Raw genomic sequence first — 25,096 nt, 5'->3', positions numbered from 1 at the left:
GTATTTTAAACTGAGCTATGCTATTACATCTGTATATGTCTCATTTAGGGTAACTTACACTTTTGGCAAGCAACACTGAAAATATTTTCCAGCTCTTGAGATCCAGCCTAACCTTCTTCCATTTCTGAAGCTCTAAATGAGGAGCTGCACTGCACATGTAACTGCAAGTACTGGGACTGAACATCTCATAAGGAGAAATTCCTGCCAGATTATATATACCTCATAATTTAAGTAGGGCTGGCAGCAGCATAATGGAAGCTGCTTTTTCAAAATAACAACTCTTCAAGTGCTCAACAAGAAATCCATTTGTTTGGTGATTTCTTTTTAAGTATTCCAAATTTGGAGTGAAGAGGAGGTTAAACAACTCCCTTTTTTCTTTCTGTTCTGTAGGTACATCAAATATACATGAACTCAGGCAGTCTGTGGGTCTAGCCATTCATTTTCAGATTGCCATAAAGGAGTCTTTAACACTTACATAGCCAGGATTAAATAATTTCTGGCTTGATTATGTGCTTGGTGTGAAAATCCCAAATTACCTTTTACCTTTACTGGGACATCTTTCAAATCAGTCAATCTGTGCCAGTATATTCTCCAGAGGAGGGCTGCAAAGGTGTTCTGAGGGTTGGAGCACCTCTCCAATGAAGACAGGCTGAAAGAGCTGCGCTTGTTCAACCTGGAGCAGAGAAGGCTGTGAGGAGACCTCACTGCAGCTTTCCAGTGTTTAAAAGGGGATTATAAACAGGAGGGAAATAAACTTTTACGCAGGTAGATAGTTGAAGTTAAGCACAGATGGAGTTTAACAGTATCAACTTCCAAGTGAATGGTGTGGAGTCTCTGCTCAGGGCTTTTTAACTGATGAATGAGGGAGCCTGTGTTTTGTGTGGACAATATAGTGTAGAAGTTCTGTTTATATTTGGTTGTTGCATCCTAATGTTTTTTTCTTTTTGATGGATATAATAAAAATAAAAATGTACATTTGAACAGGTGCAGCTTTATGGGTTTTAACAATAAACTAAATTAATTGCTGTTGCTGCAAAGTCAGAGCTTAATATTGAGGCATAGGCTAGTGGGGTTAATGCCACGTTTATACATTCATAATACTGCCATATTCATTTTGCTTAAAGTCTAATAATGAATTTTTACAGTGAGAATAGCTGCAGCCACATCTTATTTTTTCTGAAGCGCCGTCTAATTTAAAATAGAGATCATAGTAAGACATACAAACAAATGCCTACAAATACCAACACTATATGCAGGGCATAAGAATAAGCTTGACAAATTGCAGGATTACTTTGCTTACTGATGAAATTTCATACAGAACAACTTTGGATGTAAAATAAAATGCACAGAGTTAGCGTGTAAGCGTTGCTTTGGAGTGTTGGCTACTTTTAAAGCTTGAACAAAAAATAATGATTTAGTGACAATATGAACTTTTCTGAGGCAGTTTTTTCCTAGTTGCAGTAAATGCAGCTTGTATATATTAAAAATAAATTGATCTCCCATTTTTCATTTGGTGTGTCATGTTTACATCTTAGAGGCAGAGGGGAAGGAAGATTTTCTTTTTAGTTGGTAAAAGTCTAGTTAGTCTATTTAGTTGGTAAACTTGTTAACTGTAGTAAAATGTCATCCCCATTACTTGCACATATTTCAGCTTTATGTTCATGAAATACTTTAAAAATGAAGTAATGCTAGATGTAATACCCATTTTTAATCAAATATAGAAAGCTATGTATAAAATCAATTTATTTAGTCAAAGAACTTGAAATACTTGTTTACCTTATTTCAATCATAAGCCTCCTTTGATGGAGGAAATGCTGATCAGTGATGGCAGTGAACACGTAGCACTGCTGTGCTCAGAGTTGAAGTGGTACTAATCAGTGAATTCATTATAGACATTTGTTGATGAACAGTGTTTTAGCTGTTGCTGACTACATTAACATGGTAAGTGATCACATGCAGATAGAAAACTGGTGGCCAGGAAGTGCTTTTTTGGTGTTGGTTTTGAAAAACCTAGATTGGGTAACCGTCTTAGAAGTGATTATACAGTATGACTTCTATAGCTACAATCATCTGCTTCATTCTGGGGATTCTGCCCTGCAGAGTAGGGCCACTGTCTGCTCACCTCACAGTCTGCTGTGCTTCAAAGAAGCGCCACTGCCTCTTAAACAGCAGTTCCAGGCTCTGGTGTCCTTGAATTTCTTCCTGTCTACCACTGCCTGAATCCTGCTCATCACTTCAAGCCTCTTTTTGGAAAACCCCTACAGTTCTGATTACAAAGCATTTTTTGGGTTTATTGATGACTGGAAAGCAAAATATAAATCAGTGCCTGCATGGGCAGTTCTGAGTGTGAAGTGCAACCATTCGGAGCACAGACAAACACTTTGTAACCATAGGAGGTAAGAAGGCCCTTATTGCAGGCACAGCTTGTCACTTCTCAACAATAGTTTAGCGCTATTTTAGCAGCAGACTCAAATAGTCTACAGTTACAGTTAACATTGAATTGGTAAGTAAACTTTTTATATCGTTTGTGCTTTTTCAAAGCAGTTTGCATTATGAATTCACCACTAAAATAAAGAAAGGACACATTTTAATAGATTGGTAACAGAGCAACATAGTTTGTAATTCTTTGCATGAGCGAGTATCATTTCTGGCTTATTCGTGCATAGACATTTAATCAACCTTTTGCGTTTTTGCATAGAAGTATTTTTCACTGCTGGGAGTTTAAATTATGGTTGAGCTAACCGAGCAACCTTTTTGTTTTAAAGGGGGCTACGATTAAAAGGGATGAACATACTGGTGCAATTGTGGTGGCAAGGATAATGCGTGGAGGAGCTGCAGATAGAAGTGGTAAGGTGTTGCTTCTTGGCACAAGCCATTCCAGTTATAAAATGTAGATGATGTGGTAAAACGGGATTGTTTTGTTCCCATTAAATACATCACTATCAAAAGAATTCGAGGCTTGGGATAATTTTTCAAAGTGATACTGGTGAAAGTATTTGTGCAGATTTTTTTCCCTGAAATCTCTGGCAATTAGGTATCTGAGTTAGAAGATGGAGAAAGCTGGTGGGTTTTTTGGGGTGTTGTTTGCTTGTTTGGAGATTTATCATGGTTTGTTTTCAGTTGAAGAATTCCTCATAGAAGTGATGTGACAAGCCAATAGTACAACCTACTGATGGAGGAACTCAGAATGGCTGCATTATTTATATTAGTGCATCCTTTTGGAGTAATCATCAAAATACCAGACTACCCCTGGATCCAGTGTTTATCTTCAGGTCCTCAAAATCTTCAAGAACTCAAGCAGGAGATCCTGCAATTATTCTCCTAATGTATCTCTTTTCATTTAGGAGAGCCTCAAAGAGCCATGTTTCCCACTTAGATAGGATAGTGGAGTAAATCTGTATAAATATCATTAAATTAGGAAACATTTGTACCTCAAATTAGCACTCACAGCTTAAGTCATCTTTGCAGTACTTGCAGCTGTGTAGCAACAAGTAGTATGAGTAGAAAAAGAATTGGCACGGGTATTTTTCAAACATCTGCATAAGAGTCTGGAAAAGTCATAGAGGAATCATACTAATTTTTGGGAGGAAGGAAGGGAGGTGAATAAATCAACAGTCTCAAGCTTATCTATGGGGACAGTAGCTGTAGTTGTGTTCACCATATATCCCTGCTTTTAAGTAAGAACTTAAAGGAAAAAACTGAGTGTTGACAGCACTTTTTGTGTTATACATAGCTACCATTTAACAACTCGTTTTTGCCTTCTGTAGGTCTTATTCATGTTGGTGATGAACTCAGGGAAGTCAATGGGATTCCTGTGGATGATAAGAAACCTGAAGAAATAATACATATTTTGGTAAATAACAAACATTCTAAAATTAATTCAGGAGAGTCAAGTGATTGTACTTAAATTTCTGATGTGTTTCTTAGTAAATAGTTTATGTTACAATAGGTCATTTTCTTCTAGTAAAATCATTTACAACCTCTATTTCTCTTAAAAATATATCAGATCTGAGCAATAACAAATGTCTTGTAAGGAGTTAATGATGACTATGTGACGGTAAATATGTTGCAGACCTCGATGTATCACCTGAAGTTTATAAGACCCATAATGATCTGTTGGATTCAAATGTTTAAATTTACTAATTTCTAATTCATTAACTCCAAGGGAAGATGAATTCATAATACATGTACTTGATAGGAAAATAGATAGTATATTAAGAGTTTGTTTTGTAAACCATACTCTTAAGATTTACATATGATATATGTGAACATAGTCTCTAAAGCCAACCTGTTTACTCACTTAAGGATCACTACTGCAAGTAATAATTTTGATTCTTCCGGAAATATTTAGTATTTTTACACCAAATAAACTGATGAAGGTCATGAGAGCTCCTTATGGTGCACCCATATCTACATACATAAATACGTTGCTGTCCTACTATGTTGAATGGCAGTTTGTTGTGATTCAGTAGCCAAGATGATCCATTTCAAGTGTTAGCTCAGTGACATTCGTATTTGCTTTATGGCTTTGCATTCCCTACAGAAACATATTTTCCTGCAAAAATTAATATTTAAAAATCTCTAGAAATACAATAGCACTACAAAAGGTGTGAACAATTTCCCCATTTACCTCCTTGAGGTACAATATAAACATCAAAAGCTAGTTAGAGCTTGTTTCAAAAGTAACAGAATTATTGATTCCAGCCCTGTGGCTGGTGAAATAAGAACTTGGCTGCTGTTTGTCAAACAGTGAGCTCTTGGATCGCAGACATGAAGCAGAAGTATGTCTCACTTGGTAGTGGACAGGCCTGTTTCCATTTTGCTTAAATCGTTGGCTGTCTGTTGCACTCTGTGAGTTTTATGAAACTTGTCGGCTGCATGCAATAGTAGCAGAGTCTCCAGCTGATTAGCACTTCCTTCAATGGCAAAATGTCACGGAGGCAATGGGAATATATTGTGGTTAATAAGTAAAATGTAGCCAGACACACTTAAAGAGGGATACAGGGAAAGATGAATGGATGAGGTGGTTGATGATGGCTAACTTGTTTTAAGATTTATAGTGCAGGGCTTTTTTTCCATTTAGTACGTGTAGCCTATTCAAAAATATTTTTCTTTTCTAGTTTCTTTTACTTGCCAAAAGAATAAATCCCCCAATAGTTTTATATGATAAATATGGCACAAACGTATCTGAATTTTTCTATCAGGTTTTTCTGAAAAATGAAATGCTAGTTAGATTTTTCCAGAGATGTTCAAACTGTGCCAAGAGTCCAGCAGTAGCTTCTAATATGTGTATATTTTAGCTGTAGCATTTGCTCCTGCTTTCAGTGAAGAAGTGGAACCTTCAAAACATGCAGGTGCCAGACTCCAGCAGTCCAACTCTGCCCATCAATGGACACTAGGAATTTTTGCAATTCAAAGTCTGGTATGGTGAAGCCTGTCAAATTCCATCAGTAATATTTGGAGAGAGGAAAGACTCATTGTATTTTGAGTATTTTTTAATTAATTCGAATTTTCTTTTCCTTTTAAGTTTTCTTTGAAAAATGCCTTTTTAATTCTTTGTGCATTATCTTTTTAAATGTTCAACAGGCTCAGTCTCAAGGAGCAATTACATTTAAAATTATACCCAGTGTAAAGGAAGAAACACCATCGAAGGAAGGCAAGGTAGGCAAGTATTCAAGAATATTTCAGAAGGTAAACGCAGTAGACATCATTGCTGAGGATCAGCATTGTTTGCTCAGATGGCAGAACCCAAAAACGTCTCTTCTGCCACAGTCATCAGTTTTTCTAATGCGATACTAATGTGTAGATTTACAGGTGAGTGCAACGAGGTTCTTAAGCCCGAACTCTGCAGCGATGAAGTTGGCAGAGGTAATTCTCAATCTTCTGTGAGCACCTGGCTTCCCTCCAAGTATTCCTCCTATCTTACAGTGGGCAAAAGGCACTTCGTAGCACCTTAGTTCAGAAGTGTCTTCTCTTGCTCATATGAGCACACACCTGGAAAGTCTGAAGTTCTCTTTGATTTTGGGAGTTGGATCTTGCAACCTTTACTACATAGGGATTGTGTTTGTAGGAGCAATGAATAAAACATTTCTTTATTAACTTCTGATGTTAAACTTCCATGAGAATGATTTACAGCAGTAAATTTTTATTGCTTTATGTTATTTAGTGCAATGTTTTTGAACAGTGAAAGCAAAAACAGAAGATACCTTTGGATTACATGTTAATACTTTGATTCTAAGGAAAAAGCACTGTTTGTTTCAGATGTTTATCAGAGCCCTATTTGACTATGATCCTAATGAGGATAAAGCAATTCCTTGTAAAGAAGCTGGACTTGCTTTCAGAAAAGGAGATATACTTCAGATCATGAGCCAGGATGATGCAACCTGGTGGCAGGCCAAACACGAAGGTGATGCCAATCCCAGAGCAGGCTTGATCCCTTCAAAGCATTTCCAGGAGAGGTGAGCTACTGAGAAGCATAGTTTCATTATCTTTTATGGTAAGAAATAACTTATTTTCCAAGTGGTTAAGTTAGCATAGTTGTCATATGTATGGTCATAGATTACAAGGTCACGATAAACCTGCATTTGTAGCAAGACAATTGAACTTGGAAACCTGTTGTTGAAATACTTTGGATTTCCTTATTAGTCTGGCTACAACTAATAATGACAAAAACTGGTAGGATAACACTGCTCCAGATTGAAAGAAAAAACATATGGAAAATAGCACATCAGTATCTCTATTCACACTGATGTACTATGCAGAAATAAGAACTGCACAGATTTTGGAGAGCTTACAAAAATTTGAGGCTCAGAATTTAATTTTTACACTGTAAGTAGATTGCATTGTTTAAAGTTAATTTCTTATGTCTTAAGTCTTCTGGATATTTTGCAATAGTCTCATGATGTTAAGTGTTTATTAATCCCAAATTTGCAGTGAAAACTAAGGAGTTTGTGTCTTTACCTTACCACCTCCCATTTTATAGGAGATTTGCACTAAGAAGACCAGAAGTGCAGATTCAGCCACTGAAAATTTCCAACAGAAAATCATGTAAGTCTGTTAACCTGGAAAAGAAATCATACTCTTGATCTCTAACCTTATAAAATAGCGTTTTGTTTCAGTGTTGTGACTAGAGGATGCATTTCTTCAGGACACAACTTGATTGCATTGTATCAAAAGGAAAATAGATAACTGTAGCAGCTTAAACGAAAAGCTTTAACAGCAGCAACAATGATTCCTAAATCTTTTGACTTTGTTTTCAAAGCACTGAGCCCAATTAATGTTTTGATATATAAAATTTCAAAGGTAGAAGAATGTTCTTTTCCTGTTGAAATAGTACACAATTGGCTCAACAGTTTACGTAATTCGGACTGCATTAATATGAAGAAATTTATAATGAATGTGAGATAAAGGACTGGTTATTCGTCCTTTCCTTTCCCATATAGTTAGTAATTTTTTGTGTCTTATGAAGGAGCATGATTTTTTAAAAGTCAGGACACTCAGTTCTTTTACAGGATTTTATGGAACAACTTCTTACTGTTTTTTAAGCAAATTTAGTCTTAATAGTTTCTGCTTTTAAATACAGCAGTTGCAGAATGTAAGAAAATTAAGCTGTAAGAAAGTGCGTACATTGAAACAAATATTTTCTGTCCACTGGAATTTACATCAACATCTGTTTTAAGTATTATTGCATATTTTACTTGACCTGTTATTTTTTTCAGTTGTACAGATTCGTAACAGTGAGTACAATGTTAGAAACTATCACACTTCAGTAGGATCTAAATGATAAATACAAACATGCTTGTGAGTTCAACTAGAAGTATTCAAAAAATACTCTAAAATGTCCAACTATCTTTTATTCTCTAACAGTAACAAGTACAGATACTATGGGAAACAGTGGATACTGGCACACTACGTGCAAAGCTAAATGCACGCAACCTTAAAACTCACTGGGTTTTCTGTTGCAGTTTTTCTAACTCCTTTCTGTGACTTTCGTGTTCTGGATTTTGATGGTCAATGTTAGTTTTCTAATCTGCTCTTTCTATCTTTCATTCCATTTCACTATTTGATTGCATGCTGTAATTCTATTATTAACTTGAGAGCACTCAGTTAGCTGTGTAATTGCAATAACTGTAGCATTTGTAATTTACTTAGGACAAAGAGGAGTTTCTCTGGTTTGTAGTAAATCTATTATTCAAGGTCTGCTGTGCCCCAGTTTTGGAAGTGTCTGGTCCTAGTGTGTATCTATTTCTCTCTGCCCACTGTTCTCGAACCTGAATAAAACCCTCAAAAAGATTCTACAATTAAGAGTGCAGTGGTGCTTATGAAGAGGTGAATCAGTTGCAGCAACACTGCATGATTTCCTTCAAAAAGGACTGCATCTTTTCAGCAACCCTCAAGTGAAAGGTTTTACAAGATGTTTCTCACTGTTCTTGACTTGGAATTGACAAAATTACAATCCAGATAAATCCTGCAGTATTATGGCTGCTATTGTTGTTCATGCTGATACTGTTTTCTTTGTCTTATCAACCTTAAGCAAGAAAGGAGATTTTCTCTCTTCTTCCCCTTTCCTTTAAAACTCAACAGAGTATTTAAGTGAAACAGTATCCTTGTTAGCATTCTCTTGTAGACTTTCTCTAAACAAAGCCAGATCCATGCAACTGTCATCTGGAAGACAGAGGTCATCTAGAAGACAGATTCTTTAAGTGGGAAGGAAAGACAGCATAGTAATGGAGATTTGTCATTCTCTCTCTTCCTTAGCTCTTAGGACAATTTGCTGATAAATCTGCCAGAAGATTGGCAATACTGTTCTGAGTTCCATCTCCTTATTCGAGGATCAAAGATGTTTTTAGTGTTGGGAGAGTATTTACATCCTGCATTGAGAAAGCATTTTAAGGACCATAATTCACCTGTAGAAAAATTTCATGACTAGAAAATTGCATGAGTTACTCTCAGGAAAACCTTCCACTTATTTGGCTTTTCAAGAAGATTCCATGAAAGCTGGGAGAATCTACACCCTTCTAAAGTTAGGAAGGTTTTTCCAGGTACAAAACGTGGATGTGAAACTATGAGATATGGAGGTCTTGTCTATACTTGTGCATGGTAAATACCATACCAAAACTGGTGCTGGAAAGCAGTGCATTAGTTGGCTGAACAAACAGCATACTGCCAATATCAAAAATATGCGAGGAAGGGGATGTAGAGATTAGAAAACTGGAAAGGTCTGCTGTCATTTTTTTCCCCCCTTTTCTGTATTGGGGACATCCTCTAAAGTTTTTTTTTAGCAACCCCCCCCACTCCCCCCAGTAGAGAGGTAAGAAGTCCTTAATGCTTGATTTTGCCTGAATTTTTTTTTAGTTCTGTGCTATGGGCTTTCAACTTGATGCAAGGCTCTTCACTGTTTGGAAGGCTAGTTGTGTGGGGAAAGTGATGTTCTGTAGATCTTTCTAGCTGTACGTGGAAAGGTTTGTTAATGTTGTAGGTCCCACGCAATCACATAGCCTGAATTTCAATAGCAGTTTGGATGGAAAGAGAAATATCTAATAGCTTCCAAAAGACAAAAGACACCTGTTGATTTCAGCAGATCTGCTACTAGAAGTTCATTTCCTGGGAGAACTGAGACATGTTCTGGAAGCTTTCTTGAGACATGGAAAGTAGTGCTGGATTCCAGCCTGCTCCGTTTAGTCAGCTCACTCCCCACATCCCACATTTTGTAATGAGGAGTAAATCTAGATAGATGGCATTGTTTTTAACAGGGAGAATTGAAGATAGTGATTCTGTTTTCTTGAATACCAAGATGATGTGAATCAGCTCTGATTTCCTAGGTGGGCTTCCAGAGAAGTAGTGTCCTTCTACTTCAAAGTTAACCTAAAAACGAATCAAAATTGTATGCAAGAAATATCTGAGAACTTTTTTTTCCGTCTCTCCTCAAGGCAGTGTTGGGAACTGGGGAGGGCAGTTGTATTTAACTAGAAGAGCTCTCTGAAATTTAGTCAACAGCTATTCACAGTAACACTAACATCTATCAGGATCTGCTTTGTTAATTAAGTATGTTTAAAATCCTGCAGGCAGCTAGATTTTGGGAAGATTTCTTTCTATTTCACTTTTAGTTTTAAAATAAGGGTAGAAGTATAGAAATGAAATTTCGTACTGAGGACGAAGAAAAGGAGAAATACAGGGCGATGGGGAAAAGAAACAAGGACAATGGAAGAACTGGTGGACAAAAGTTGGCCATCAACCTCTTAGACAATAGCCATACAGGGTGGGCTTTGAAGCAATCAAATAAGTGCAACTGACAGTATTATGCAAAAGCACTGCAAGAGACAGTATTTATGCTGTAGTTCAATTGATTCCTGATTCAGTTTAAACCCAACACTAACATATTTGTTTTGTTAAAGTTTTTGAAACAGTGAATGCAAAAATTGCTAATACGAACTCTGACCCATTTCATTTTTTATGAATGGTTAGAAAGTCCTTATAGTAATTTCAATAAGATTTAAAGAGTTTTAAAAACCTGAGATAAGTGGCAGTTAGATGTACTGGCCTGCTGATCAAATAGATAGCATTATTACCAAGTGCAGAAATGATGAAAGGGTAACAAACCTCTCAAGCCTTCATTTTTCTCAATACTTAACAGCAGTGAATTTTCAGCAAAAAGCAGTGTTGCTTGTGCATTAATCCCATGGGAAAATTGCATTGGAAAAAATAGTGAGAAGAAACAGAATAAATGGAATGGAAATAAAGGAATAGAGATGCATGAGATTGTGTGAGCAGGACTAACTCTGCTGTGCTGGAAGAGTGCACCTGCCATACACCTGACACGAGGCATGAAGTGTTCTTTGGGATGTAGAAGGGAGGGGGCAGTGCTGGCTGCATGAAATCCACTGAAGTGTGTCTGAGCTTGTTAGCCATGGCTGAAGGCCAGCTCGGATGGAATCTGCTGCTATGGTATTCCTGAATAGTGCTTAACAGAATTCCTGGCTTTAGGAACTCAGCTTGGGCACAACTTTGCAGCCAGAGTTGGCACTGTGAATTCGCCTTTCTCTGTATCCAGTCCAAGGAGTGCCAAGAGATTTTGTACAGAGAATTCTTTTAATAGTTCCCAGTCTGCTAACTTGAATGCAAAGAGTAATCACGCTCTTACTGTAATAGTCACTGCCAGAGAACACGGCAATTTTTACATTTGTTGCTTACTTTAATTCTTTAATTTTTACTTTAGTTTGTAGATAAAATATTGACCAACTGTTGTTTTTTTTTTTTTTTTTTTGGCGGGGGGGGGGTCGAGGGGGTTGGAAGAAGGGAGAGAGGGAGGGAAGTAAATTTCTTTGGATAATAACCAAATAATTCAGTTGCTGTTCTGCAGTTATGAACCACAGTAATCAGCCAAGATATTATATCCCTTCATCATAATTTTGCTTTCATAGCAGTTGTTGTTAAGTATATATGTGTTGTCTCTGGTATGAAAATTAGTGGCAACTTTGTATTTTGTGCTAGTGCAGTCAGTAACTTCTGTTAACTTACGCAGTGCATGCATGTGTGTATATTTATGAAATACATGAATCCATGCTCTGTGTGTACATTTGGGTATATAGGAAGTACATAAGACAGAGCTGTTTGGAGATGATTTTTTCTTGAAAATACATTTGTTCTGTATATGTAATGCTAAATGTAAATGCTTACTGTGGAGAAGTCATCAAATATTTTTTCAAGAACTTAAAACCCATTTTACGTCCAATTTTGATTTACCATATGTGATTGGCATTGTATGAGCAAGAGGAAAGATTTAACTGCAGCCAAATGGTATTCATTCAAACAAGATGTAACCCACTTTATCCATGGATGAGTGTCTTGTGAATTGAAGATCGTGTTCTGCCAGCAAAAGAATTTAAACATGGCAAAAGAATGAATGCTTTGTACCACTTGTATTGAAAACTAAACATTTAGGATAAGTGTGTAGTAGGACTCTTTGCGTGTTATAATTGCTGCACGAGCTCAACTGTGCCTTTCTTCTCAGTATTTTTCTGTTTTCCTATTTGATACTTGATTGTCCACCTGCAAGTAGTTAGGATTAAGAACAAAAAATACACCAGATCTTTACAGTTCAATTAGCACATTAGCATCTTTGTTCAGAAGTCTTCTGTCCTTACAAATACTAACTTCCTACTACACAGAGAAATTAAAGAAACCTGGAGCTGGATGGCATTTGAACCAAGGTCACATGAGACAGAAATGGAAATGGATCTCATAAACTCTTGCTCTGTTCTTCACCACAGGACTATCTTTCTTCATTTTCCAAAGTGCAGAGATACTGCTTTCTGAGGATGTTATGAGATAATTAAATTAGATCACCTTAAATTTTTGATAACATGAACATATGTGCATCATTTGACCTGTAGAATCCTATAGGATGAAAACTGCAAAAAACAGTATAAATATCAGTTGCTGTGTGGTGCATCGCTAAAAAATCAACTGTTTAATGTATTTGTAGTGTAGGTCATTGTATTATACTGTTTCTTACACAATTTCTTGTTCAGTACAGTGAAATAGGATTTCAGGGATTATGTAATGTGAACAGAGCTATTGGTTTTCATTTCAGACTGAGAAACATTCAGATGAGATTCTTTGATGAAATATGATTGAAATTCAGCAAGAGTAAAAAATTTTGATCTGGTGCTGAACTGTTCCAAAGAAGTTTCTGAAATGGCACAGGTTGTCTGAAGTAATATAGTCTACATGAGGCCCCCGCATCCATCTAAATAAATTTCAGTTAAAATACATACAAAAATACAAAGTATGTAACTACTAGTCTGCATTGTTGCAGTGTAGCATATCGGCTATCCTGAAATCTTTCTAAAGCAAATAAAACCACTTCTATCCTAAGGTTCCATTGCATTTGTGTTTCCTATTTCTTTTTCTCATTTATATCATGACACTACTTCATTGTTGTTTCATGAGCTCCTTCCATGAATATTTTCTTTGTAACTTCTGCCTTATCACACTAAGTTTAATTAATGGTATTGCTTCTTTTCTCAGTGTTTTATTCATTCTGTGTTGCCTTGTGTTGGTTTTTTGTTTTGTTTTGTTTTTATTTTCCTATTTCCCAACAGATCTCTTGCTCCTTATTCTATACCCTCTTTTAGTCTGTTATTTTTTCCTTTCAGATGAGCATCTCTGCTTCTTCTCCCACGCTGCTTCAATTTAGTGACGCTTCCTGAGAAGTCCTATCCTAATTTTCCGTCTCTCCAAGCTTTTGAACTTTTGACGTGTATCTGCAAATATCTGCTGTATACATCCAATTGATTCACACAGAGCTCTGTTATAAAGTTTGCTGGCAAATAATCTCTGACGTTAATGCAGACAGACAATAGCCCTAGTAAAATTCCTGGTGAAATTTGAATTGGAATGTATGTGGTGATGGCTGTTTCATAGCTGCATTAAGTTGTGAAGACCACTTATTTCCCACAATTTTTCATTATGGAGTGTTACTTTCAACCTTTGGAGTAACACAAGAAAACCAAGAGCAGTACTAAGAAGGAAATCTTATAACAAAACAAAACAAAAAGTAGAATTTCAAAACTTCATCTCAGAATTAAACCTCAACTTGTAGACATTTTGGCTTCTGCCTTCTGGCATCAGCTGGCTTACTTGGTTATCCTAACATCTTTAATTTATAGCATTAAATTACGAATTAAACCGATGAATTAAGACCATTCCCTTTCCTACCACAAGCCTGGGCTCTTTTCAGCTGTCTTAGCTCAGCTGCTGTAGCTCCACCATCTCCCGACCATGCAGGCAGAGTTGTATGAGTGCGTACCCATGTGCACATACCTCCTTTTCTCCCACCCCAGCCTACTGAAACCATATGGTCACCTTGAATAGCAATAAATTGTGAATATTATTTAAAGAAATCTTTTGAATTAATATTTTTTTTTAATAAGCCCTCAAGCAGAAAATCCTTTTGTATTCATGTCATGGGATGAAGTGAGAAACTCTTCTCTACTCTGATAGAGAGGAGACTTTTGACCTAGCCTTTGCTTGAAATGTCAGCCATGCATGAAAGATTTTAAAGTATCTCTTGAATATTCATGTTCCGAGGGCAGACTGGCTTCATGGAAACTTTGAAGTGTGTACATTTCAGACTTATTTATCCAAGCTTCAAAGGAAATTTAAATAACATCTAGATTGTAAAATCTCCGTATAAATCTAGACCTCAATATGTAATATCTCTGTGTACAAAAATCCATTATATATATGTTACTTTTCTATGCTAGCCCTAAAATGATTGTAAGAATGTAAATTTTCCACTGTTGAGGAGGCAGAAATATATTGATTTAGTATGGGTAAACAGAAAGTCTTAAGGAGATCTATTATATTAGTGTGGTGTCAGAGAAATAACAGAGTATATGAATTCTTTCAGCGTTATTTAAGCTACAGCTATAGACATTCCAAAAAATACAAAAGAAACCTCCAAAACCCAGCTGCGAGGCAGTAGCAACTGTTATTTAAAGTGCAGAAAAATAGTGAGATCACATTTATGGTTCTGATTCTTAGAAATTCTAGGTTAAATGGAATTAATAAACTCTGCCTTTAATACAAAAGAGATCTTCCATGACAGCTGGGTAAGAGCACTGCTACCAGAAGATCTCCTATAGGAAGCTTACAGTGCACGCACCATATTTCAATTTCTTCTCAGGTCCTTTTCTGACTTTAAATGTGGTTAAACCTTTAAGTGAAACGCGGTGCCGACATGGTGGTAAATATCTCAATATAATAGGTGCTGTTGAGGATTTTAGAGTAGCTTACATAGCTACATTTTCGTTCTATTTATGAAGTATTAAACAATAATACTTTGTTTTTTTGGCTGTTCTAAGATGAGGAAGCGGTTGAGTGTGGTAGGTGCTTTTTTCTTCTTAGATTTAACTTTTCTTTCTTAAGTTATGCTTTCTCTCCATTTAATGATTTCCTTTCCTATTTTTCCTTTGTGCTTCTCAGAGGAAATTGAAGGTACATGTACAAAAGTTTCCCTGCATAGCCCAATAATTTTATTTAGAGAACATGTGTTTAGAATTAAACTGAAAAAAGTGAAATGTTTCTAAGAGGTGTTGTACGTATAATGCTTCTATATTGCCACCAGGTAGACTGAATCATTTTTAAAGTAGATGAAGGAACCAAAATGCTCTTGGTTGCTTCATGCAAAGATCTATTATTTGAACTGTTGTTTTTAACTGCTTTCCCTCTTTCTTGAACTGTTGGAAGATGTGTAAAGAGAAGTATCATAAAAAAGCAGTGCAAAACTTGGGTGGGCTGGGTTGGAAGGTGGTTCTGACCTAATTACGTGGCCAAGAGAGGTCTTGCATTTCTAATTAATAGTAAGGAAGTATTTCTCTGAGACGCTAGAAAGTTCATCCACGTAGTATCATCTGTACTGTTTTCCCTCCGAGTGTAGCCGGTTACTGTTATGCTTGCAGCATATGTTAAAGTAATAGCAGCTGATCTCTTGTATTTCTTTTTTTTTTAACTTAAGAGGCCTTTGTTTATAAAGCGTTAGAAGTTGTAGCTCATACTTTTGATCAAAGGGCCTCCGGTACATAAAAATACACATTATAGTTATTTCATATCAAATGAGAGGATGTGTTTTTGATCAAAAACCTTTCTGTCTAATCCAGTGAGCCAAAACTTAAAGCTGAAGTCTGATAATGTATAATTTACAAAAAAGCTTGATTTACATCAAATACATTTTGCTTTCTTTTAAGTGGCATCATATTTTCTATTAACTGATAAAGCGTGAATAATAAATTGTAAGAATTCTGTGCAGAATGTTTGCTGTCATCAAAATTTCCGCTTGAGAAGTTGAAAGGATCAGTGTGCATGCTGCAAAATTCCAGAACATCTTCAGCTAAAATATAAAACAATAAGCGTTGTTTTATGTTTTTAAGAAAATGGCTTATTGAAGGCTTTCTAATGCTATGCTTTGTACAGTTGTCATTTTAAAGTAATTCTGTATTTTTTGCTGGGCTTCTAACAATTCTGCTTTATTTCTTGGCTCTTATTCTGTATGCTTTTACCCTTCGTCCAGAAGATGCTGAATGTGCTGGTCACAACAGTGGATCCTATCTAGGTGAGCAATTGGTTACAACAGACAATTTCTTCTTTTCTTTCAGCCCCTTTTCCCTGGAACTACTGTGTCCACTTTGCTTTTGGGGGTAATCTGCATACAAATGTCTGTACCATGCATGAGAAAAGCATGAATATGAAGGTTTTAAAAATGGCTCATTGGATTTGACATAAAGGATTTATGTAGTGTGGTATGCCACTATCTGGTTAATAATAAGGTACTAAAATACTGTTTAAATTTAAAAAACATAAATTTGGGAGAAATACTGACTTTTTAGGCATGTTGTGTCAGCAATGTATTTAACACAACAGAAAGGTTACTATATCATGAAAAGACTTTAAAGGCACACTTTCAATGTTTTATCCAAGTTTTGTTTACCTTCTCATTCTTTGTACGTTTATCTACCAATTTTGTGAGCACACAGTTATACAGTAAGAATACAAAGCAAATTTGTAGTCACTGTTTTTTTTTTTTTTTTTTTTTCCCATGTTACAAAATAATTCTTAGCAACCCAACAGCTTAAATTTTGCTTTAAAGCTAGTCTGAGCTCAATGTATCATTGCAAGGGGTGGGGAGGAGGGGAAGGAGTCCTTTGGCTTCAGCATTCCAAATTTCAAACAAAAGAAACATTTTAAAAAGGTGAATGTTCCATTATATGTTTCAGCTTTTTAATTTGTGCCATTTTAAAAGCTATGTAAAAATATTTTGGTTGAAATTGTCCAGAATTCCTGCCAGCTGAAAGCTGGCTGGAGTGGATTTTGTGGCAACCAGCCCTTTTCCCAAGGCTTTCATCCTCCTACTGCAAGCGGAAGAGGAAGAAACATGTCAGAGTGCTTTAGTACATCCAAGTGATCGGGTTCACTGAAGCACCTTAAACCAGGACTGTAAATCAGAGATGGTTTTCACTTTGTAGTGTGCTGTTTTTAAATGTGGTGTATATAAACAGCATTGGGAACACACGAACTATCTAACTGAAAGAACCTTAATCTCTTTTCAAAACCTTAGCAGAGTATAATTTTATCATGCATTTACATAATAACTAATGGCCATCTGATTGTGCTGAAAGTAAAATTTTAGATTTGTTAGTAAATCAACTGTATTAATATTGAATTGTAACTGCGTGGAGATATTGAAGCATACCTGGAAAACGGCGCTTTGGACTTTGGATGTGATTCTGGCTGCACTACATTTTTGTTGTTAGATATTTTTGTTGAAGAAGAGAATATTTTTTTCATCTTTTCTCTCTGAATGCAAATACACACAGCGTGAATTATCAGGGTCAGACTATCGTGGTTTTGCAATCAGATCTTAGTGGGTTGCTGCTTGATATGAGTAGAAAGGCTGCAAAACAAAATTTGTCGTCTTAATGCTATTTCCCATTCAGTGAAATATTGGGGTCAGTAGTTGCCAAATGGCTCCATCACCTAGGAAGGAGATGTCTTGAAAAAGAGACTACTATTGTTCTCAGTGCAAAGAACAAAAAATCTTTACAAATATTACTGGAAAACAACTGCACACTGCAGGTAAAGGCTTAATCTTTTGAGAGCTGCCATGTGTTGGAGAGCTGCCATCAGTCCACAGGCAGCCCTGCAGCCCTGTGCTGGGTCTGTGCTGTTGGAAATGAGGTGACAGGTGGGAGCTGGAAGACAGAACAATATACAGAAAATAGACCTATCTAAGGCTAGGACCAGTTGTGTGGAAGAGACACAAGAGCTCTTTACTCTCCAAGAAAGGATCAGGCTTCCTCACAGTGAATTCCTCACAGTGGTTTTGAAAACAGTGTATTCTGGATGTCCATCCATGTTTTGTAGTACTGTTTTTTGGAGCTTATCCTGAGCATTCTTGAAAGATGGCAAGCATTTAATGGCTCTCCTGGCTTACTAAGTAACTAAATTTCTAGGCTTTCAGTATTGTGATGTAAAGTCTGAAAAGAAAGCCTAAACACAGTCGCTGAAGGACTTGAGTCACACCAACAAGGTTGGGATGGTTTTGTGACAGCCGAGTTAACAGCCTGTCAGTGTGCTCTAGCCTGTCACAAGAACAAGGCAGTCCAAATTCCCTTCACCACTGATGAAGGAGCGGAGCTGTATTACCTCATATTTAGGGCTGATTATAGTCACACATATGAACAGTTACTATCAGCTAAGTGTGGTGAATTTTTTGCACATCTAAATTTTAGAAACAGTTTTCAAAGTATAGATGCACTGACAGCTTCCGAAAATCAAAATAGTAAGTTGTACTTCGTGCTGCTTTTGGTATTGCGTAACCACACCAAACAAACCACAACAATTCTATTTTTTGTCCTTGATTTTTAAGTCAGTGCTATGGCTTGTGGGTTTCGAGCTCTGTATGCGTTCACATTCCGATCTGTGAACCAGGATGCTCTCTGAATATCCAGACTTCTCTAAAAGGATATGTACTTCAGACACACATCAGGTGGTCACGAAGAGTGATAGAAGAGTCATCTTTCAGACGGCGTTATCTTCAGGGTTATCAGATCTGTTATGTTCAGGGTTATCAGACTATTAATTTGAACTCTCACCTCTAAAGTGACTCAAATAAATTTCACAATTTTTCACTGAATTCTAATACTTCAGTTACAGTGTAGTATCAGATGTTTCTGCTGTAATTTCCTGAGGAACTGTTGGGGAGAACGTTAGGACCATGTCTGTGCCAAGCTTAAAATGCAGTTACATTGCCTGAACCTTTATCAACATATAGTAGGTATTAGATGAATATCATCTGTTTACTAGTCTCAACTTTGTCTTAAAAATCCAGACATAATCTAAATTTTTATTAACCCTGCCTAAATGTGCAAGCTGGGAATCAGTCCAGAAGCAGGCAGAGTAAGACGTCTGCTCTGTGTTTGTGCAGTTGCTGTGTAACAATAGAAATACTCAGTATACGAGTAGGTATAAAAAAATGACAATATTTTGAAGGGGAAAAAGAATATCCAGAAATATCTCATAAAAAATTGCACCTCGGTAATGACCAGGGTGCCACAATTACTTTTGTCAGTAACATGCATGTGAATACCAAAAGTACTTGTAAATTCATTTACAGATAAGCACCATTTGTTCACTACAAGTTGTGTAAATTTAGACTAAATTCCATGAAGAATGCACAAAGTTAATGCAAATTTTAATCCTTGTTTTACTGAATGAAAATGAACGCAGCACGTGTCCGTGCCTTGCAGCGTTCTGGAGCCTTCCTGGTGAATGTAGCACACGTGAATGTAAATTATAGTACTTCCTTTTAGCGCAGTTTCTCTTTGTGAAATCAGCTTTCTAGCTTCGTACACATATTTAAATCCAAATTTACTCAACATAGTCACAATTTTTGTTCCCTTCTTTAGGATTTTATTATTAAATCTAAAGAAATGCGACATTTTACATTGTTGTCCTTTAGGAGTGTTTTAGGACTGGGTATGTTTGCGCGCTGCCAGTTTTCAGTCTGGATTTCTGCATGAAGCCCAGGCGGCTTTCTCTGTGCAGATGTAAGGATGTACATCGCCAGTGATTAGAAGACAAATTGGGCTGTTATTCTAGACTTGTTTGTTTGTTTGTGTGTTTACATTCCTAATCTTATAGAGATAAGTAATTCCTCTTGGGTTGTTGTTGGCCCTTATCTAAGTGTTAGTAACAGCTGATGATTTTTGTTTCATGTTGAGGAGTGCCATTCGGTTTGGAGGCATTTGAAGCTGGAGAGCGTTTGTTCTTATTTCCTTCCCAGCAGCTATTTCACCAAACTTGTTACATTCCAGGGGCAGTTTGTGGGTTAGTACGTTCGGTAGCTTCTAGTCATGTAGCTGAAACCAGTGGACTGGTGCAAGCTTCCTAATGCTCACAATGCTAGTCACAAAGTTTTCCCCTTTTATTTTATAGTCTGCATTCTTGGCAGCTGAGATTAATTTTTGCTGATATCCATATTCTGCAGACAGTATAGGTCGCAACTCCTTTTGTGTTCACTGAGTTTTATTTGATCAAATATCTCAGGCAAGTAATTCTTTTTCCCTCTGTTCTATTTTAGACGTTTACTTTCAAGCTTAATCATTTTATAGAAACTTTATTTTTCTATTGGAAATCAATCTTCCTTTTGTTTTTCCACAGTGATTTTCTCTATATTTTTAATAATGCTCTATAATTAATTTAAATTTATTAAGTTTGATTTTCATCTTTCCTAAATTGAGAAATATGCAAACACTATGAGAGTGCTTTTTTGCTTGCTCATGAATGTTCTCCTGCCTTGTGAGTATAATGTAGTTTAAGTTCAGCTTAATCTTTTCACGCAGTCGTAGCTGCCCAACATATATTATAAATGCAAAGTTAATTAACAGTTCTTTGTAAAACAGCTTCTGAAGGTCACAGTACAGTTAAGCCACAAACATGAGGATATATAATCACACATTTGAGAGGGGGAGAGACATGTTTCAAGGAATGCAGTAGCAGTACCATAAAAATGGGGGATGTATTGAAAACAGTCTGATCTCTTGTCTCTGCACTGTACGTTTTCCTTAGTTTTGAAAGTATCTTAAAGCAAGCTTTTTCTAAAAAATTCCAGGTATTTAAGCTGAAGTTAAGGAGCTGTTGGTAAATGTGCTGCTGTGAGACAGCTGCTCAGAGGCATGGAACTCTTGGTGTTTGTAAGCCTAAAACCAAAGTGGTACAGAGGAGATTGGTTGGCTTCAGTTGTTGCCTACCCTCATTCTCAACAGTGGAGTGGGGAGATGCTGGCCCTGTAGCACAGAACGGAACCTTTGTAGATATGCAGGTGCTGTATGCTGTGACAAAGCTCTTTATTCTGTCAACTGTTTAGAAGGAAACGGTAAAGGCTTACCATTTTTTTCTCTAGATGCTTATACAGTACAATTTTCAAAACAATTTTCAACTTGTTTTTAGAGCAGTTTTTTGATCTGGAGCCTTCTATGAAATTTACAGCCCCCTTTTGTAGCTGCTGTTACTTTTAACCTTTCTTTATACAGTTGTGTATGCAGTTAGATGAGGTGACGTAGCACCAGAGAATGAGAATTGTAGTGGTTGGAAGGGACCTCTGGAGATCATCAGTCCAGCCTCTCTGCTAAAGAAGGTTCCTACAGCATCTTTGCATCCTAATGGATTTTCACTCTATACTGGACAAGATCTCCTGGGCTTTCTCTTGGATGTGTTTACAGTTATCAATATTTTGACAAAACTTTTCTCACTGCAGTCACTTCAGTGTTAATGTTGTTTATTTGCATAAGAAAATAGCATATTTCAGTATATTTTGGTATGTGTTCCTGTCTCATATTTTTGTCACTCTTCTATCTCAGCCCAGCTCTCAGCCCAACACTCTTAAAAATACCAGTGTCCTGTTCTGTAGATGTTTGCTCTGCTTCATCGGTTTTTATTTTACTTATTCATATTTTGAACTTTTATGTGCATGTATGCATGTATTGTGAATTCCTATCGATACAGAGATTTACAGCAGCAAAATTAGTTGGTTAACATTATTTTTGATCCAGATTGTGCAAAGATTTATGCTAAATGGAACTGTGCAGAACATGCTAAGCCTGTAACTAAGCTCTATAAGATTTTGCTTTTAAGTATTTGCAGAAGTGAGTGTTGAATTTGCCAGATACTGCCTTTGAAGATGAAATGGTAATATGACTACTTCTCAAACACCTAAACATACGGGTTTTTACAAGTTTATGAAAATATATTGCTGAAAAATTGGGGGTCACCAAAAGTTTACGTATGTTTACTGTCCTACAGAATATTCCTGGGGGGAAAATGGTGTCAGGATTTTTTCAATAATTTTAAAGTGTGTTTAGAATTTGAGTTTTACTTTCCTGTTCCCAATTAATGGAATCAGTTTTGCAATCCTGCTAGAACAAAAGTAGTGCAATAGAGATACTGGTAAAATTAATGTAAAGGATTTACTGAAGAACTGTAAGGTAACCATTAACAAATGAGTCAAATTAGTTTTTAAAATACAGTGTTAGAAGCTTTTTTTATACTGCTCTGTTTGAATACGCCTGTGATCTCCTTTGTGATTATTTGAAATACCCAGTCTTGCAGATAGATGCTGGAGATGTAACGTTGTTGACGCAATTGGAAATTGTAAATGCAAGTTTAATAGGAATATTAACTTTCAGTTTAATGCTAACATATCCGTCATACGGCAACTGTATTGTCTAACATGTTTCATGGTGTTTTGGCATTTAACTAACAGTGTTTGGTTTTAATCTTAAACATCTTCAGGAAAGGTTCTGTGCGCTTTTTTTATGGTGTCAGCATGGACTCAAGCACAAAAAGTTATTCAAGGAATTAATTTTCATTAATCCTTTCAACCACCAGATGTGTTCTTGTGTTGTATTTGATGTGTCTGTATGCCATGATGATTTAACAGAAATGTATTGTGTGGTATGAGAGTCTGTACTGCATGAATGTTTTCCTTGTGTATGCATACTAATGTGTAAGACACTCAAATTATCTAAATATGTTAACAATTTACTGTAATTATTTTTACAACTTGTTACGAATGTCACGATCTAATTGGTAATCCTAATTCTTCAGTTTAAGTAGGCAACTGATACAGTTTAAAACTGCGGCAAAAAATCATTCTAGTGCCATGGCTTATTTAACATGCAGTATGTTTTTATTTCATGCACCGGTCCTCGAGTGTTTGGAAGAGACTGTTTACAGCTTTGGATAGACTTGCTTTCTTATTTTGAAAAAATCCTGTTCTTATTGCAGCTGGTTTTAGAAGAAGCTTTCGCCTTAGCAGAAAAGATAAAAAAACAAACAAATCTATGTATGAGTGCAAGAAGAGTGATCAGTACGATACAGCAGATATCCCAACATATGAAGAAGTTGCAAAATATAGACGACAACCTAATGACAAATACAGGCTTGTAGTTTTGGTTGGTAAGTTGTTTTCCTTATTTTTAACTTGGTAAAACTTAGGACTGCTGATTAGCGCAGTGCTTGCCACAGAGTAATTCAGCCTGGAGTAGATCTTAGGAGATCAGCTTGTCCAGCTTCCCACTCAAAGCAGGAGCAATTCTGAATTCAGAGCGGGTTTCTGATGACAGCACCCTTGGGAACTTGTCTTCCTACTATGTCTTCTCTTTTGTTCCCACCATTCACCTCAGTGAAGAGGAAGGCTACATCATCTCAATAAGTGTTAGATGGGTGCTGGTGGGTCCCCCTGAAGCAGTCTCTTCTCCAAGCCGTGTTCCCTCAGCTTGTCTCACATGTAGGTTATTCTTCATCTTCCTGTAATCTTAGAAACTCTTTGCTGACCTTGCTCCAGTTTATCAGCATCTTTCTTCTAATAAAGGCCCCAGTACAGACTGACCATTTCTTGCAGTGTCTAATTAATGGGAAGAATCACCTCCATTCAGTGGCTATCCCTTTGCTGATTTAGCCCAGGGTAGCACTCCTCACTGCAGTGTCCCTGTGGTCACATGTTTAGCTCAGTTGCTGCCTGGTCCTTCAGGTCCGTTTCATCTAATCCGCTCCACAGCCAGTCAGTCCTCATCTGGTACTGCGGTCTGTTGTATGTGCAGAACTTTGCATTTGTCTTCATCAAATTTTCCAAAGATCTGCCAGCCCATTCGTGTAACTTGCTGAGGTCCCTCTGTGTTGCAGCCCTATTCTCAGACAAGTCTAAACCAACCAGTTTGGCATCTGCAAACTCAACAGAGGGCTATTCTGTGCCGGCTGACATTTTTCTTAATGAAGCTATGAGGTGGTACATCCTCCAGTAGACGCCCGAAGAGCTCCATTTCCAGTGAGTTACCCAGTATAGTACAGACCAATAGCCCCTACCCTTCAAGCATGGTCATCCCTTTACTTTTCACCTATCTTGTACACCACCAATTCAGATACAGTATCTCAACTAATATGTAAGGATGCTTTTGGAAACAATGTCTATAGCCTTAAAATAAAAAGAGATAATATTTAAATACAGCTACCATGGTGACTAATCTGAACCTGTTTGTCCATCTGTACTGAAACTCATAAGAATTACGGTAGCGCTCTGCTCTTTTAAGAGATCAATCAATATAGCAGAGTAGAGAAAGACAAAAAAAATGGAATAAATACTTGTGGTCGGTCAAGGCAGAATATATACATGGAGAGCAACAAAACCTACTGTGCTAGAACAAGTAAATAAGCAGGTTGAGAGAAAGGTGAATGAGAGGTGGGCTTCTGTGTGCCAAGAGCAGACGTAAACATAGCTGCAGAAGAATTAAGATGTCATCCTCAGCTTTCTGTTCCTCCGTAATCTGCCACTGCTATAATAGCATTTATCATCTAATCAAAATGCATTGCTTCAGTCTCCTAAAAAAAAGTATATATACATATATATATATATATATATACAGGAAGTATATTAACTGCTTCAAAGGTAGCCATTGGAGCACCAGTGAGCGTAACCATTGCAACCAATTAATAATGTCTCATTAGTTATTGTTTCTTTTGCAGTAGAACGTAGGCTGTTGCATCATTAGTAATGTTTCCTCCATTCTGAAAATAACAGAGCAGAGAAATAACGACCTTCTATCAGGGTCTGTTTTGTACTGTTGAGTAGCTATGTAGCTATGTTTTTCTGTCAGTCATATCCAAGGGAACATTAAGTTTAGTTTTTAATAAACAGCTTTGTCACTTTCCAGAGCTAAAATTCAGCCACCTACTAGTGTGATCATTGTGAGATTGTGGGCTATATACAAGCAGTAATAACATGGTTGAGTTGATTTTACACTTACATCAACAATATGTGGTGCAAAAGTGTGATAAGTAGACTTTTTATAACAAATTGCATATGTCTGATCTAAAGAATACCTAGAGATTTCATTGGATTTTTGTGGTAATAAATCAAGTGAAGAAAGAGTGCTTTTTTAGTAACAAAAGCAGTTCAGAAATTTATTGCAGACTTCAGTAATTCTAATATTTTTCTCTGGATATTAAGAGCAGCTTAAGTCTGGCCAATTCCATAAAAATG

At 36.7% G+C, this 25,096-nt stretch overlaps 1 protein-coding gene across 5 annotated transcripts in view; it reads left to right on the top strand.

The window, feature by feature from the left end:
• Positions 1-25,096, top strand: part of MPP7 (membrane palmitoylated protein 7) — a 144,596-nt gene that overhangs the window by 106,501 nt on the left and 12,999 nt on the right. For all 5 annotated transcript variants that reach the window (XM_042888671.1, XM_042888669.1, XM_042888672.1 and 2 more), the window contains 6 exons: positions 2,766-2,847; positions 3,768-3,853; positions 5,587-5,661; positions 6,262-6,458; positions 6,983-7,047; positions 22,846-23,016. In XM_042888671.1, the coding sequence (XP_042744605.1) occupies positions 2,766-2,847; positions 3,768-3,853; positions 5,587-5,661; positions 6,262-6,458; positions 6,983-7,047; positions 22,846-23,016 (676 nt within the window). The remainder of the gene's footprint in view (positions 1-2,765; positions 2,848-3,767; positions 3,854-5,586; positions 5,662-6,261; positions 6,459-6,982; positions 7,048-22,845; positions 23,017-25,096) is intronic.

This window comes from Lagopus leucura, unplaced genomic scaffold, assembly GCF_019238085.1.
Source record: "Lagopus leucura isolate 7727_CA_CO unplaced genomic scaffold, USGS_WTPT01 Super-Scaffold_100157, whole genome shotgun sequence".
NCBI classification, from domain to species: domain Eukaryota; kingdom Metazoa; phylum Chordata; class Aves; order Galliformes; family Phasianidae; genus Lagopus; species Lagopus leucura.
This window is presented reverse-complemented; position numbering and strand designations above follow the sequence as displayed.